The 12240-nt window shown below is 35.0% G+C and overlaps 2 protein-coding genes across 6 annotated transcripts; one reads left to right on the plus strand and one right to left on the minus strand.

The window, feature by feature from the left end:
• Window positions 1-100: 100 nt before the first annotated feature.
• On the minus strand, window positions 101-5194 carry LOC130944961 (cyclic nucleotide-gated ion channel 1-like). 2 transcript variants are annotated; one of them, XM_057873578.1, is made up of 8 exons: window positions 5014-5194; window positions 4586-4675; window positions 3760-4327; window positions 3439-3651; window positions 2229-2509; window positions 1558-1669; window positions 1029-1265; window positions 101-950 (listed from the first exon to the last, which is right to left on the minus strand). In XM_057873578.1, exons 2-8 carry the CDS (start codon window positions 4612-4614, stop codon window positions 249-251), a joined length of 2142 nt encoding a protein of 713 aa, XP_057729561.1. In that variant the 5' UTR covers window positions 4615-4675; window positions 5014-5194; the 3' UTR covers window positions 101-248. The 2 variants fall into 2 exon arrangements, with proteins under 2 accessions (XP_057729561.1, XP_057729562.1); XM_057873579.1 differs by lacking the exon at window positions 5014-5194 and adding an exon at window positions 4969-5001.
• An 803-nt stretch (window positions 5195-5997) lies between these two features.
• Window positions 5998-11833, plus strand: LOC130946808 (uncharacterized). 4 transcript variants are annotated; one of them, XM_057875663.1, is made up of 10 exons: window positions 5998-6173; window positions 6329-6553; window positions 6802-6868; window positions 7026-7054; window positions 7143-7351; window positions 7667-7785; window positions 7919-8014; window positions 8088-8163; window positions 8414-8559; window positions 10985-11833. In XM_057875663.1, the coding sequence occupies exons 1-9, from the start codon at window positions 6156-6158 to the stop codon at window positions 8514-8516; spliced, it is 942 nt and encodes a 313-aa protein (XP_057731646.1). In that variant the 5' UTR covers window positions 5998-6155; the 3' UTR covers window positions 8517-8559; window positions 10985-11833. The 4 variants fall into 4 exon arrangements, with proteins under 4 accessions (XP_057731646.1, XP_057731643.1, XP_057731645.1 ...); XM_057875660.1 differs by having other exon boundaries at window positions 8406-8559; window positions 10985-11831; XM_057875662.1 differs by lacking the exon at window positions 7919-8014 and having other exon boundaries at window positions 8406-8559.
• Window positions 11834-12240: the final 407 nt, after the last annotated feature.

Consider the following 12240-nt stretch of genomic DNA (forward strand, 5'->3'; position numbering starts at 1 on the left):
GAAGAAATAAAATAAGATAAAATGAGAAGAAAAAACAACTCTGAACACCACTTCGACATTTGCTTTTTTTCTAATACTCCTCCCAAGTCCCAATCTAACATTCACAACAATCGGAAACTTTATATATATAATTTATTTTATATTATATATGTATGTATATGTACAACATATTTTACAGACATGTTATATCTTACACTTGACTAAAAAGAAAAAATGAAAATAGTTCCTCTTGCAAATGTGTAACATGCTCAATTTCTCTCTTCAGCAGTAAAATCTGGTTCAGCAGGCTTCTGAAGCAGCATGGGTGGTAATCTCTCGGGCACCCGGCTCTTCCTAGTACCATTTCTACGAATAGCTCTAAGAGCATTCGCTGCGAATCTAGATGCATATATTGTGGCACCAAGACTCGGCGAGCTACCACCAGCCTTGGCCAATGCATCTTGCAGCCTATTCTCGTCTTCCCTAAGACTCTCTTCCAGCTTCCGTTTGCTGTAACGCCTCCATGCCGCTTGTATGAAACAAGCAGCCCAAGTGCGCCATTGCTGTGAGTAGAACCTGAAAGTGTGGCGAAGCTGCTTGCTGTGAAGTCGCCGGAATTGAGATGCAACGAACTTCAAGTCGTCGGCCTTTAGAGCGAATGCTTCCACCTCCGAAAGAGTTTGGACGGTCCTAGTTGAGGTGGGAAGATTGGATGAGGGATTAGGATCTAGTGCCCATGTGAGGAGCTCTTCTCCACAGAAGTCTCCGGCCTTTAGATATTCCGAGTTAAAGAAACCTGTTCTCCCACCATTTGTTGTCACAGTCAATAGCTTTCCTCGCATTATGAAGAGCATCTCGTCAACTGGATCTCCTTCGCGGACAATGCAGCTTTCTTCTGTGTACAGAACTGGCTTGAGACGGTCACACATTGCATCTAAAAGTTGCTCATCCATTTTCTCAAACATTGGCACCTTCAAAAAAGTTCATGCTAAATTAGAATATTATATGGGAATTGCATGACTGACTACATTTTCATTTTCCAAGCTTACTCTCATCAGCAAAGCCAAGCAAAGATGACGTTTAATGTCCCTTCTTAAATCCTTGGGAAGATCGCGGATCAAATTGTCTTCATCAACACCTCTGGTTTCTTGCCATTTGTACTGTTCATGTCGTCTGATTCTCTCTCTCAGGCTGTCGGGGAGTAAGCGATGAGACATCCACTGTTCTGCATCTCTCCTTTTCACTCTCATCTCCTCCAACCTGGTTGTTGTTGATTGCAGATATGTCTGTTTTAAGGAAAAGTATCCTTGGTGAATTAAAACTATTTAACATGTAGAAATGTGCAATATGTCAATATGATGACCAATATTTTTAGTGACCTAATAGCACCTATTTTCTGAGAGAAGTATCCGAAAGGGAAGTCGAAGTTCAACTAGCAGTAGAAGACTCCATTACACAAAAAAGGGATAGAACTCTAGGGAAATATGGTTCTTGAAATCAAGAGTTATTCCAAAATCAATAAATCATCATTGTCAGTATTGTTAAATCATTAAAATACAAAATATATTTGGTACTAACCTGCATATTTCCGATGAGAAATGAAAACAGTACCAGGCCAGCAATAGAAATGAAAATTGCAAAGCAGATCTCCCATACATAGGTACTTGTTTTCAAGTTCTGCCCAAGAGAACTGCAAAAAAGAAATCCAGCTTAACTTAGTAAAACTATGCTCAATATTAACATTTATATCAAGGCATTAAACATGTCCAAAACAAAGCCAAAACCAATTTCCACTCTGCAGCACCAAATCAGACTAACATCATCCCCATGCTTCAGATTATCCAGTATTTGTCATTGAAAATTATCTTCAGTTTGAGACAGAATCAGACATGGCAAACCAATCCATTATATCTACAAGCGTTACATGCCTAACCGCCCACAAAAACCTGAATTTGACACAAACATGCACCTAGGTATGCATACACTAATTTTAACGGAGGATGCTTTTGAGCGAAGGAGTCAGTGAACGAAGCAACAATATTAATAAACAATTTGTAAATTATAAGAAAAGCATACAGAGAGCTGGTGCAGCTACAAGTTGCTTTCATAACACTCATGGTTGATATCAAGTTAATCTGGTCATATCCAAATCAAATCATACAGACAATTGAACACAGTACAGTTACTTCATAACTAAAATAGTTAATAGCAGTATAGCACATACTGACAATAGAAACACTACAACATACCTCAAATTCTGGAGGCCCCACCAAAAACAATAAAAGAATTTCTGTGGGAAATCTTCTGACGCCACAACGCCAGATTGAAGGGCATCAAGGAATATTCCAAAATCGAAGAGTGTTGTATTTGGCTCCTGTATCGGGCAAGAATTATTCAATAATGTCGAGATTGAGCCCTGATAATCATCACAGTATATTTCTGCCTTGTTACACTTGGTTCTTCGACAGGCATTTTGCCAGCATGTGGTTTCTCTTTCTATAGAAAACAAGTACCAAAAGGCACCAAGAACCTAGAGCAACAAGTAAACTCAGAAATCAGAAGATATGCCAATGATATTATTTTCAACTTTTATAAATAAGATCATTTTCCGTAAAGATACCAAACATCAGTCACATCTACTCTAAATATGCTACATATTAACCAAAATATATTGATTTTAGGCTGAGGATTCGAAAAAAAAAAAAAAAAAAAAGAATCCACAAAGACTTTAACAAGGATGGATGAGAGGCATGGCATGAACAATACAAAAGAATTTCTTAGGTCAGTTAGGTGTCACATAACATCTAACACAACGTCCAAGATGTACATGTGTGTCCAACCATGTGTCTACTCTGTCCACTAAGGCATGGCTCTGACTAAGTGTGCTCTGTTATGATTTTCACAAGCTTTTTGTTACAAAAAATTATCCAAATTGACATATAGAGACAGGTGCAAGAGAATTTTTTACACTCATCTATACATGATTAGGAAACATGACCTTGAATGATTGACAAGGAACTTCGTGGATCAACATGTCTAAACTTAAGTCATATAATTTATAAGTTAATTGCACTATACATCCTTTGAACTTTAGGTTGTGCAAATTATTTGCCATCCTAAACTTTGTTAAAAGTTGATGGAAAACTAGCTGATGCGACCAATTTGTGCAGTTGGGAAAGCTTAGGGTATAAATTGCAATCATCTCTAATTCATATGCACACTCTTGCAATATATCAGGCAGACAGATGTATTGGATCTGCACCCAACTATAACAAGGCAACAAATGTTTTCCCCTATCGGTCTAGAGCTTTGGATAATTAACAGAACATTTAAATACTTCTAATATTTGCACAAACTCTACACCACAGATCCATGTAGTAGAGAACAATATGTAAACAATTTTTTTAAAAAAAAATAATAAAACAGGAAAAAGAAAAAGAAAATGTAGCATGAACTTACATGACTTGCGAGCATGTAAAGAAACAGATTAAATGCAGCTCCAGCCCAAGCTGTTTCGGTTAGAATGCCAGAGCTCCTAGTAACCTCTTTATATAATGGAATTATTCTCAAGAACCGTGGCACATATTGGAAGAAGACCACAAACTTCAGCAAGTTTTTTGTATTCAATGATTCAAACCCTTTCATCTTTGGAATGATAATTAGGATCACCACCTAGGAATATTTAAGCAAGTGGCAAGTCAAAATAAATTTTGCCGAAAGGGATATACAGAAGATGAAAGTCAAAATAGTCAAACAATAAAAGACTTTCATTTTCTTTACCTGTGGGAGGGGGAGAACCGCAAGAATGTCAACTAGGAAGTATGATGACAGATACCTCATAGCTATTGCCCAAGAATCTTCAACCAAAACCCCTCTTCCAAAGACTCGAGAAGAGGGAGCAATGAATCCAGTACGAAATTGGAAAATTATGTGGATTATATAAAAAATATCAGAGAAAGATCTCAAAACTGTTGCTGTAATTTCCATTTTTTTGTCCAGTGAAAGACATTTCCTGTCATCATCGATCACGGGGACATAGAAGAACAAAGGATCCAGTGATACAGCAATAAGGCAAGACAATACAAATATCTTGTTCCATCTTTGAAGGAAAGGACCTTGCGGATCAAGGATTTTCTTTCTAGAACTGAAACTCTTAGCAAGAACATTGTTATAGGGCAAAGATTTGAAGGATTTCCTAATTCTCTTTATCCTTTCCGAACTAGACTCAAAGCCCCTTTGAAACTTCTTTGAAACCGAACCAAATGTGGCTCTGATTCTCCCCGATCGTGTTCCATTAAGTGTGGGATAGTTGCTCTCGGAACTCTTCTCCGAGCTCCAATCCTGAAATCTGAACATCACATGAACAATACACCTCAGTTGATCATTAATCTTCCACTGAAGAAGACAATTTCATGGACTATGAAAGAGTACAGTTGAACCTTATATGTGAAGTTATTAAAGCATTTTTGTATTAATTGGTACATTAAGAGAGCAGTAAAAAATAGAACAGAACAAAACCTTGCTTTCAATTACAGCTAAAATGTCAATACCATCATAAATTCATTGTAAATAAAGGCATGCACCATTAGAGACAGTAGATACTGACCTAACAAACTTGTCTTGCTGAAAATTCATAGCTGCTGCCTAGAGAGTTAGTATATGTTGTTCATGAAGATCAAAACTTGAGCGACTACTCCTGAAACAGTAGGATTGGATAGAGAGTGGTCCACAGTAATATCAATAGGGGGAAAAAGTGGAAAATAAAATCAGTGCACAGAATAACAACTTTGAGAAAATGAATCAAAATCAAATTTTTGGAGTTGTTTGGTGATCACACAACGAAAACAGCTGTCATATGTATAAGTACAGTTGTTTCCCAAATAAGTTTGTCAGCGCATACATAATCATTAAATAGAATGTGTTTCAGAATCAAAGGCAAAATAAATAAATAAATAAAACAGATAAAGTACTCAAGGCAAAGGGCAATACTAGAGAATGTAATTATGGAAGGAAAGGAAGTCAAAGTGAGAGAACCTGAAGATGAAGAAGAAGAAGAAGAAGAAGAAGAAGACGAAGAAGAGAGATAGGGTTATGAGTTGATTGATGATGATTCATGAGAAGGTTCTCGGAAAGGGTGGTGGTGGTGTTGTGAATGTGAAGAAGGGATGACAAAGTCTTCTCTGTCGCGGGCCCCACTCCTGCAACTGGTTTCCACTTTTTTCCATTCAACGTTTTTCAAGTGCCTGCCTTCTTTTATTGGCTTACCGTTACCGTTACCGTTACCGTTACGGTTATAGTTACAGTTACAGTTAGATATCCCATCCTAACACGGCCACTCCCAGCTTACACTCTTCCACTGTCCAGGAATCTCCAAATCTATCCTTCTGGATAATTGCATATTCTGAGATAGATTTTAATCATTTTATAAGAAATGATGTAAAGTTTAATGAGTAAATTAAACTTTAAAACATTGACAAATTTAATCATGGATAAATGAAACTAGTTCTTTATTAATGATAGTTTCCATGTAACAAAAATACTTAAATTGTTAATTTTATTTATATGTAAATTTGTTAATATTTCGGATTTTAATATATAGAAATGATATTTTATTTTTTATTTTTTATGAGTAAACAATTAGTTTTGTTTATTTTTTTAAATTTTTATTAATAGAAATAATAGTTTACTCAAATTTAAATTTTTAATGTATTTTTATTTATTTAACAACATAAAAATTCTTATTAATAATAATTTAACATATATTTTAAGATATATTATAATTAAATTCATATTTTTATCTAAGATAGTTAAATTTCATTAATACTTAAATGAAATTACAAAAGTTTCATATCGACAAAATAATAAAAATTTCGTATTTTTAGTAATTAAGATTCTTTTTAATAATTTTTTAAAATTTATTTAAATACAATATTATATCTTTAAAAATTTTAAATATTCTAAAAAAAACTCCTTAAAATATTCCATTCGAATATAGTCTGATAGTTTGTTTGGGTGGCTAGAAAATCGATGAAAAGAAAAAGAAGGGAGAAAAAAGAAAATTGAGTAAAACAATATGTGATTCCTTTTGTTTAGTTTATAGAAAGAAAATAGTGACAGCAGAAAAATTATGAGCGTGGGTTCCATATAAACATCATCTTTTCATCCAAGTCATAAAAATGGAGAATAAACAAAGGGTAAAATTATCAACTTATTATATTTTTCATAACTATTCACCCTTTGGATCAATTATTAAATCCACAACTATAATTATGTCATGTTCGTTGTTGAGTTCTCTTCCAATCTTACACAGCCATGTATAATAGTAACACGCTTTTTTGTTGTCTGAAAGGAATCACAAAACTTGGCCATGATTTCGTTGGTGAAGGAGCTATGGAGAACTCTCCTCTTCGTTTTCTCAATCCAATTCTGGAGAATGGGGTTGCTTTGGACATTTTCCATTGTCTTTTCTCATTACCAATTAATCAAAGATTTCCTCTGTTCCCAAAGACCTAAATCATATTACAGATGTTCTCCTTGTACAGTCCCTGTTAGGCCCGTTGCTGTTGTCACAGGTGTAAGTTTTCTTCTATTTGGCTTCAAAATCAAAACTTGAGTATGTTATGCTCATTTTGGAGTTAATTTTTTTTATAAAGTTAATTTATATTTTTATTGGATTTATCTTTCCTAAAGTTTTGGTTCATGAAGAATCATGCATCTTATGTGTTTGATGATATGTCCCATTGCATTTAAAGTACATGCCATAGTCTCTGGTTATGGAAATTTTGTTATATTATATGATTTGGGTTTCTTTTGTCGTTGTAGGCAACATCTGGCCTGGGATTTTATACTGCTTATGAACTTTCCAAAGAAGGATATGTTGTTGTGCTTGGTAATTGTTTATGCTTATGTCTTTCTCAATCCCCTCTTATTGTTATTATTTTGGGTTTTTGTTAATCATGCCAGAAATAGATTGCGTTGCGGCTAAACAAATAGCTTGTAATCCTAGTCTATGCAATGCATGCTTAAGATTCTAGTTGTGAATGCAGTTGGGCGATCGCAGCAATTGTTGCTTGAGGTACCTTTTTTATACACATTTTGAGATCATGGTGATGATTTCCAATCTCCCTCTTCGTAAATTTATGATGGGTGTTCTTGTTTGATAGGCAGAAAGAAAGATCAAAGATTGGAATAGAAATGCGCACCTCAAAGCTTTTCAGGTAGACCTGTCATCAGTTGAGTCAATAATAATGTTCAGAAAGTCCTTGCAGCAATGGCTGTCGGATTCTGATTTGCACAGCTCAATACAACTATTGATAAACGCTGCTGGAATACTTGCAACTTCACCTAGAATTACAGCTGATGGATATGATCAGTAATAAGCACTCCTCTCTCTTTCTTTATCTCCCCTAAAATTAGCTCATAGTATTAATTAGATTTTAGATTAGTTACTGAATGTAACAGGCTCTTGAGGCAATATTTGTAATGTATGATCAACATGAACTTTGTGCTCCCGAAACAAGGGAAAGACGCATGAAAGTGTTGCAAAAATGAATTTATTTTCTAGGCGTCCTTGATCGAGAGTAAATAGCTGTTTTGTACTAACACACTACACATTTGTCTGGCATCTTAGTTTCATAATTAATAGTGATTTTTGAAATCGATGAATGATTCACACCCTTCCTCCCAGGATGATAGGTACAAATTACATTGGTGCATTTGTTTTGACAAACCTTTTGTTACCACTTCTCGAAAGCAGTAATGTATCTTCCAGAATTGTGAATGTCACATCCTTTACTCATCGAAATGGTATGTGTAATTATTCTAATCATTAATTTTTTTGTCTATATTTTTGTTTGGTGACTATGTTGCATGAGTTCAAATCTTCTCAATTAGATCACAGTGCTTCTCCTACAAACCCTGCTCAGGCACTGTTTTTCAGTTACTGATATGCAGGTTGATGATCGAACTGTATCTGGGAAAAGATTTTTGAGTTATATGCAATATCCATATGCAAACATCTATGAGTATTCTAAATGTAAGCTATATTTGATGAATTTATACAGTATGTCTTTAGATCTAATCCCTAACTAGCATATAATTTGTTGAAGTATGCCTTCTCCTCTTCACCTTTGAGCTTCATCGACAGCTTCGCTTGAGGGAAAAATCTCACCAGATCTTTGTTGCGTATGTAGTTACAAATCTTCTTACTTACGTTACCCTTTTTAGTCATATTTTCTAGTGCTATATGAAAATGTTTTTCCCAAGTGCTATGTTGTACTGTACTTCTGTTTTTCCATTTACTTCTCCAGCTTTCATGATTAAATTAGAAAAATTAATTATGTGTTAAAAGTCTTGTGTTTTTGCTTCATTATTAACCTTGGGTTCTACTTCACTTTAACATTCAGTTTCTGTAATATTGACATTAGTGCTGCAGATCCTGGAGTTGTACAAACGAATATTTTGAGAGAAGTTCCATCTCTCCTTTCCTTGTTGGCCCACTTTGTACTGAAGCATTTAGGCCTCTTGCAATCCCCTGAATATGGGGTCAGTTCCATAATTGATGCTGCCCTTGCACCTCCAGTAAGTACTCTTTTCATGGTACTAAGTAGGTTTCTTTCTTTTCTTTTTTTTTTTTCTCCGTTCCACATACAACAACACAACAAAGCCTTTGTCCCACTAGGTGGGTCGGCTACATGAATCAAATGGTGTCATTGAATTCTATCATGTATCATGTCTACAAAGAGACTGTTTATATGTAAATCTCGTTTGACCACTTCATGAATGATCTTCTTAGGTATTCCTTTGTCTTTCACCCCTTATCCATCTTTCATCTTATCTACTCTCTTGGTTGGGTGTTCTGTCGGTCTTCTTTTCACATGTCCAAACCATCTGAGACGTGATTGTACCATTTTTTTTACAATAGGTGCTACTCCAACTCTCTCTTATATCATTGTTTCTTATTCTATCCAATCACGTATGACCACTCATCTATCTCAACATCTTCATCTCTGCCACACGTAGCTTATGTTCGTGCTTCTCTCTGGCTGCCCAACACTCTGTACCATAAAGCATAGCCGATCTGATAGCAGTACGATAAAATTTATTAAGTTTTAAAGGCACTTTTTTGTCACATATAAAACCAGACGCACTCCGTCATTTTGACCAACCTGCTTGGATCCTATGATTTACATCTTGTTCAATTTTCCCATTATCCTATATAATGCACCCAAGATATTTAAAACTTTTAACTTTTTGTAGGATGTTTTCTCCAATCTTCACCTTCGTATTAGAGATTTCCCTTCGACGACCAAACTTACATTCCATATATTTCGTCTTACTACGGTTTATGCGTAGACCATACACTTTTAGAGCTTCTCTCCATAAATCCAATTTCTTATTTAGGTCTTTTCTTGACTCTCCCACAAGGACGATATCCTCAGTAAAAAGTATGCACCATGGCACACGTTCTTGAATATCCTCTGTGAGTATTTCCAAGACTAATGTGAAAATGTATGGACTTAAGGATAATTTCTGATGTAATCCTATACCAATAGGAAATTTTTCTGTCATACCATCTTGAGTCTTCACACTAGTTGTACTCCCATTATACATTTCTTTAATTGCATAAATATATATGATCCTTACTCCTTTTTCAAAACCTTCCATAAGACCTTCCTTGACACCCTATCGTACGCTTTTTCCAAATCAATAAACACCATATGTAAATTCCTTTTATTACTACGATACCTCTCCATCACCCGTCTTAACAGGTATATTGCTTCCGTGGTGGATCTGTTTGGCATAAAACCAAATTGGTTTTTTGTTACTTGTGTCTCTTGTTTCAGCTTACGTTCTATTACCCGTTTCCATAACTTCATGGTATAGCTTATGAGTTTGATCTCTCTATAGTTTTTGCAACTTTGTATATCTCTATTATTCTTGTAGATAGGTATCAAGGTGTTCTTTCTCCACTCATCTAACATCTATTTTGATCTTAAAATCTCATTAAAAAGCTTGGTTAACCAACTGATGCCTTTCTCTCCAAAACTCTTCCAAATTTCAATCGGGATATTATTGAGTCCTACTGCCATGTCATTTTTCATCCGCTTTAGAGCATATTTTACCTCGAAGTTTCTAATTCTTCGATAGTAGTCGAAGTTTTGATCTTCTTCCCTCGTACATAACCGACCAACGCTTGGAAGAATCTTCTGTCTTTCATTAAATAACTCGTAGAAGTAGCTCTTCCACCTTTTATTAATCTTCTCCTCTTGAGCCAACACTTCTCTGTCTTTGTCCTTTATACACTTAACCTGATCCAAATTTCTCGTTCGTCTTTCACGGCTCTTTGCAATTCTATATATACATTTTTCCCTTTTCTTCGTGCCTAAAGACTGGTAGAGATCCTCATATGTTCTTGTTCTTACTTCACTTACAGCCACTTTTGTTTCTTTCTTAGCCGTTTTATATTTTTCCTCATTATCTGCATTGCGGCACAAGGAACACTTGTTTTTATCTTTTCTTGTACACTCGCATTCCACCACCAGGATTCCTTGTCTCTTGGTCTTGTCCTTCTAGATTTACCGAAACCTTCTTTTGTTGTTTTTCTAATAACTTCTGTCATTTCCCTCCACATCTCCTCCGCGCTTCTATCTTCATCCCACTTTGTCTCTTCTCCTACCCGTCTTAGAAAATTTCTTTGCTCCTCACATTTTCATCCGCCACCACCTCGTCCTTGGGTTCTTCATATGATGTATTTTTCTCAACTTTTTCCATTCCACATCAACTCTGAAAATAAGCAGAAATTTTCTCATAAAGTAGGAAACTAATATGAAGGTTCATGACAAAGAATTGAAAGATTTTGTTCTTTTTGTTGTGTTAATTTATACTGCACTTTGCACTTGTATGCATACGTGCATACATGAGACACTTTTCTTGTATTGCATTTGATCATTTATTATAATCATGTATAAATTACGGAATATAGTTAGCTTAATATTGATTTCAGGGAACTTCTGGAGCTTACTTCTTTGGGGGAATAGGTAGGACTATTGAACCTTCAATACTTTCAAGAGATGCTGGTTTAGCACTTAAGCTCTGGGAAACTACAAGTAATCTGCTATCGACGACCCCTTTTGGCGCTGAAGACGATTAACCAGATGTTAGCATTGGATCATGTGTTAAGACGTATAACAAAGTGCAGATGTGGCACTTGCCTGATGTAGATTGATAACCCGTTCTTCGAATGAAGTTCTGTGGTTTCTGGCTCTTGGAAGCTACCACCATTATTCCTGATGTGGTAGTATAGTCCTTTAAATGTGTCTAGCCACTAACACAATGTTAGTATTCAGTTTTTAATTTATCAGATTGAATGTGAGAGACTTTTTTTTGACAGTCTTGCACCCTATATATATAGTTCATTTTCAATGTGACTTTGTATTTTGCATGGCATCTCATAGGTCTGCTACAACAATATAGCATACTTGTCGCACTATCACATGTAATGTAATTATTTGAGGACTATGCCAGCAAAGAAACTTAAAGGAACAACTAATAATGCAATTAGATCTTTTATTTATACCATTTTGCTTGTGACACATCATTTAATAAGTTAGTTCACATATTGATGATATATCAAATTTGCAACAAAAGAAAAGGCACCACCAAAAGAGTTAGGATTTTCTAAAACCTCTGTTGTTGCATGTATCATATAGTAACAAGGACCACAGAAAAACCTTTGTGAAACAAGAGGACCTCAACCTCCTTTGGAGGATGAACCCTTTAGGCTTTAGTATTTAATGTGGAATGTCTGTTACACATATTCACTGTTTATGATCAACTGTCATTGAATGGAAGATGCTTTTTACTTTCAGCAATTTTTAAAGAATACTCATTTTATACAATGATTGAAGGAAAAATATTGGATCTACCATCTACTCATTTTTCAAGTCACATTGCTCTTTGCTCAAATAATTATCTCTACTTTGGATTCACATTCAATTCTTCAGGAACTAAAATATGCTCAGAGATATCTAAAAATGGTGTAGTCTCATACTCTTCTAAAAGGTCAAATTATAAGTGTAATGGCTTAGTTTTGATCTTACAAGAATAAAGTTTATTGCATTGCTTTAAAAAAAAATACAATTTCCTTAATTGACAACATTTTGTTTAAGAGAAGATAATTTAAAAAAGTGGTAGATGGACAAAAATTTTAGGGAGAAAAAAATAAATTGAAATTAAAATTCCTTTAGCATATGTTTGGAA

The sequence above is a fragment of the Arachis stenosperma genome, chromosome 8 (genome assembly GCF_014773155.1).
Source record: "Arachis stenosperma cultivar V10309 chromosome 8, arast.V10309.gnm1.PFL2, whole genome shotgun sequence".
NCBI lineage: Eukaryota > Viridiplantae > Streptophyta > Magnoliopsida > Fabales > Fabaceae > Arachis > Arachis stenosperma.

Bases quoted from the DNA above. Each gene is read 5' to 3' on its own strand.
- LOC130946808 (XM_057875660.1), top strand. The intron at 7,055-7,142 runs GTACCTTTTTTA...CTTGTTTGATAG, and splicing joins CGCAGCAATTGTTGCTTGAG to GCAGAAAGAAAGATCAAAGA. The intron at 8,015-8,087 runs GTAAGCTATATT...AATTTGTTGAAG, and splicing joins CATCTATGAGTATTCTAAAT to TATGCCTTCTCCTCTTCACC.
- LOC130944961 (XM_057873578.1), bottom strand. From the start codon at position 4,614: ATGAATTTTCAGCAAGACAAGTTTGTTAG. The intron at 1,266-1,557 runs GTTAGTACCAAA...TCCTTAAAACAG, and splicing joins TTCTCATCGGAAATATGCAG to ACATATCTGCAATCAACAAC. The intron at 951-1,028 runs GTAAGCTTGGAA...ACTTTTTTGAAG, and splicing joins GCTTGGCTTTGCTGATGAGA to GTGCCAATGTTTGAGAAAAT.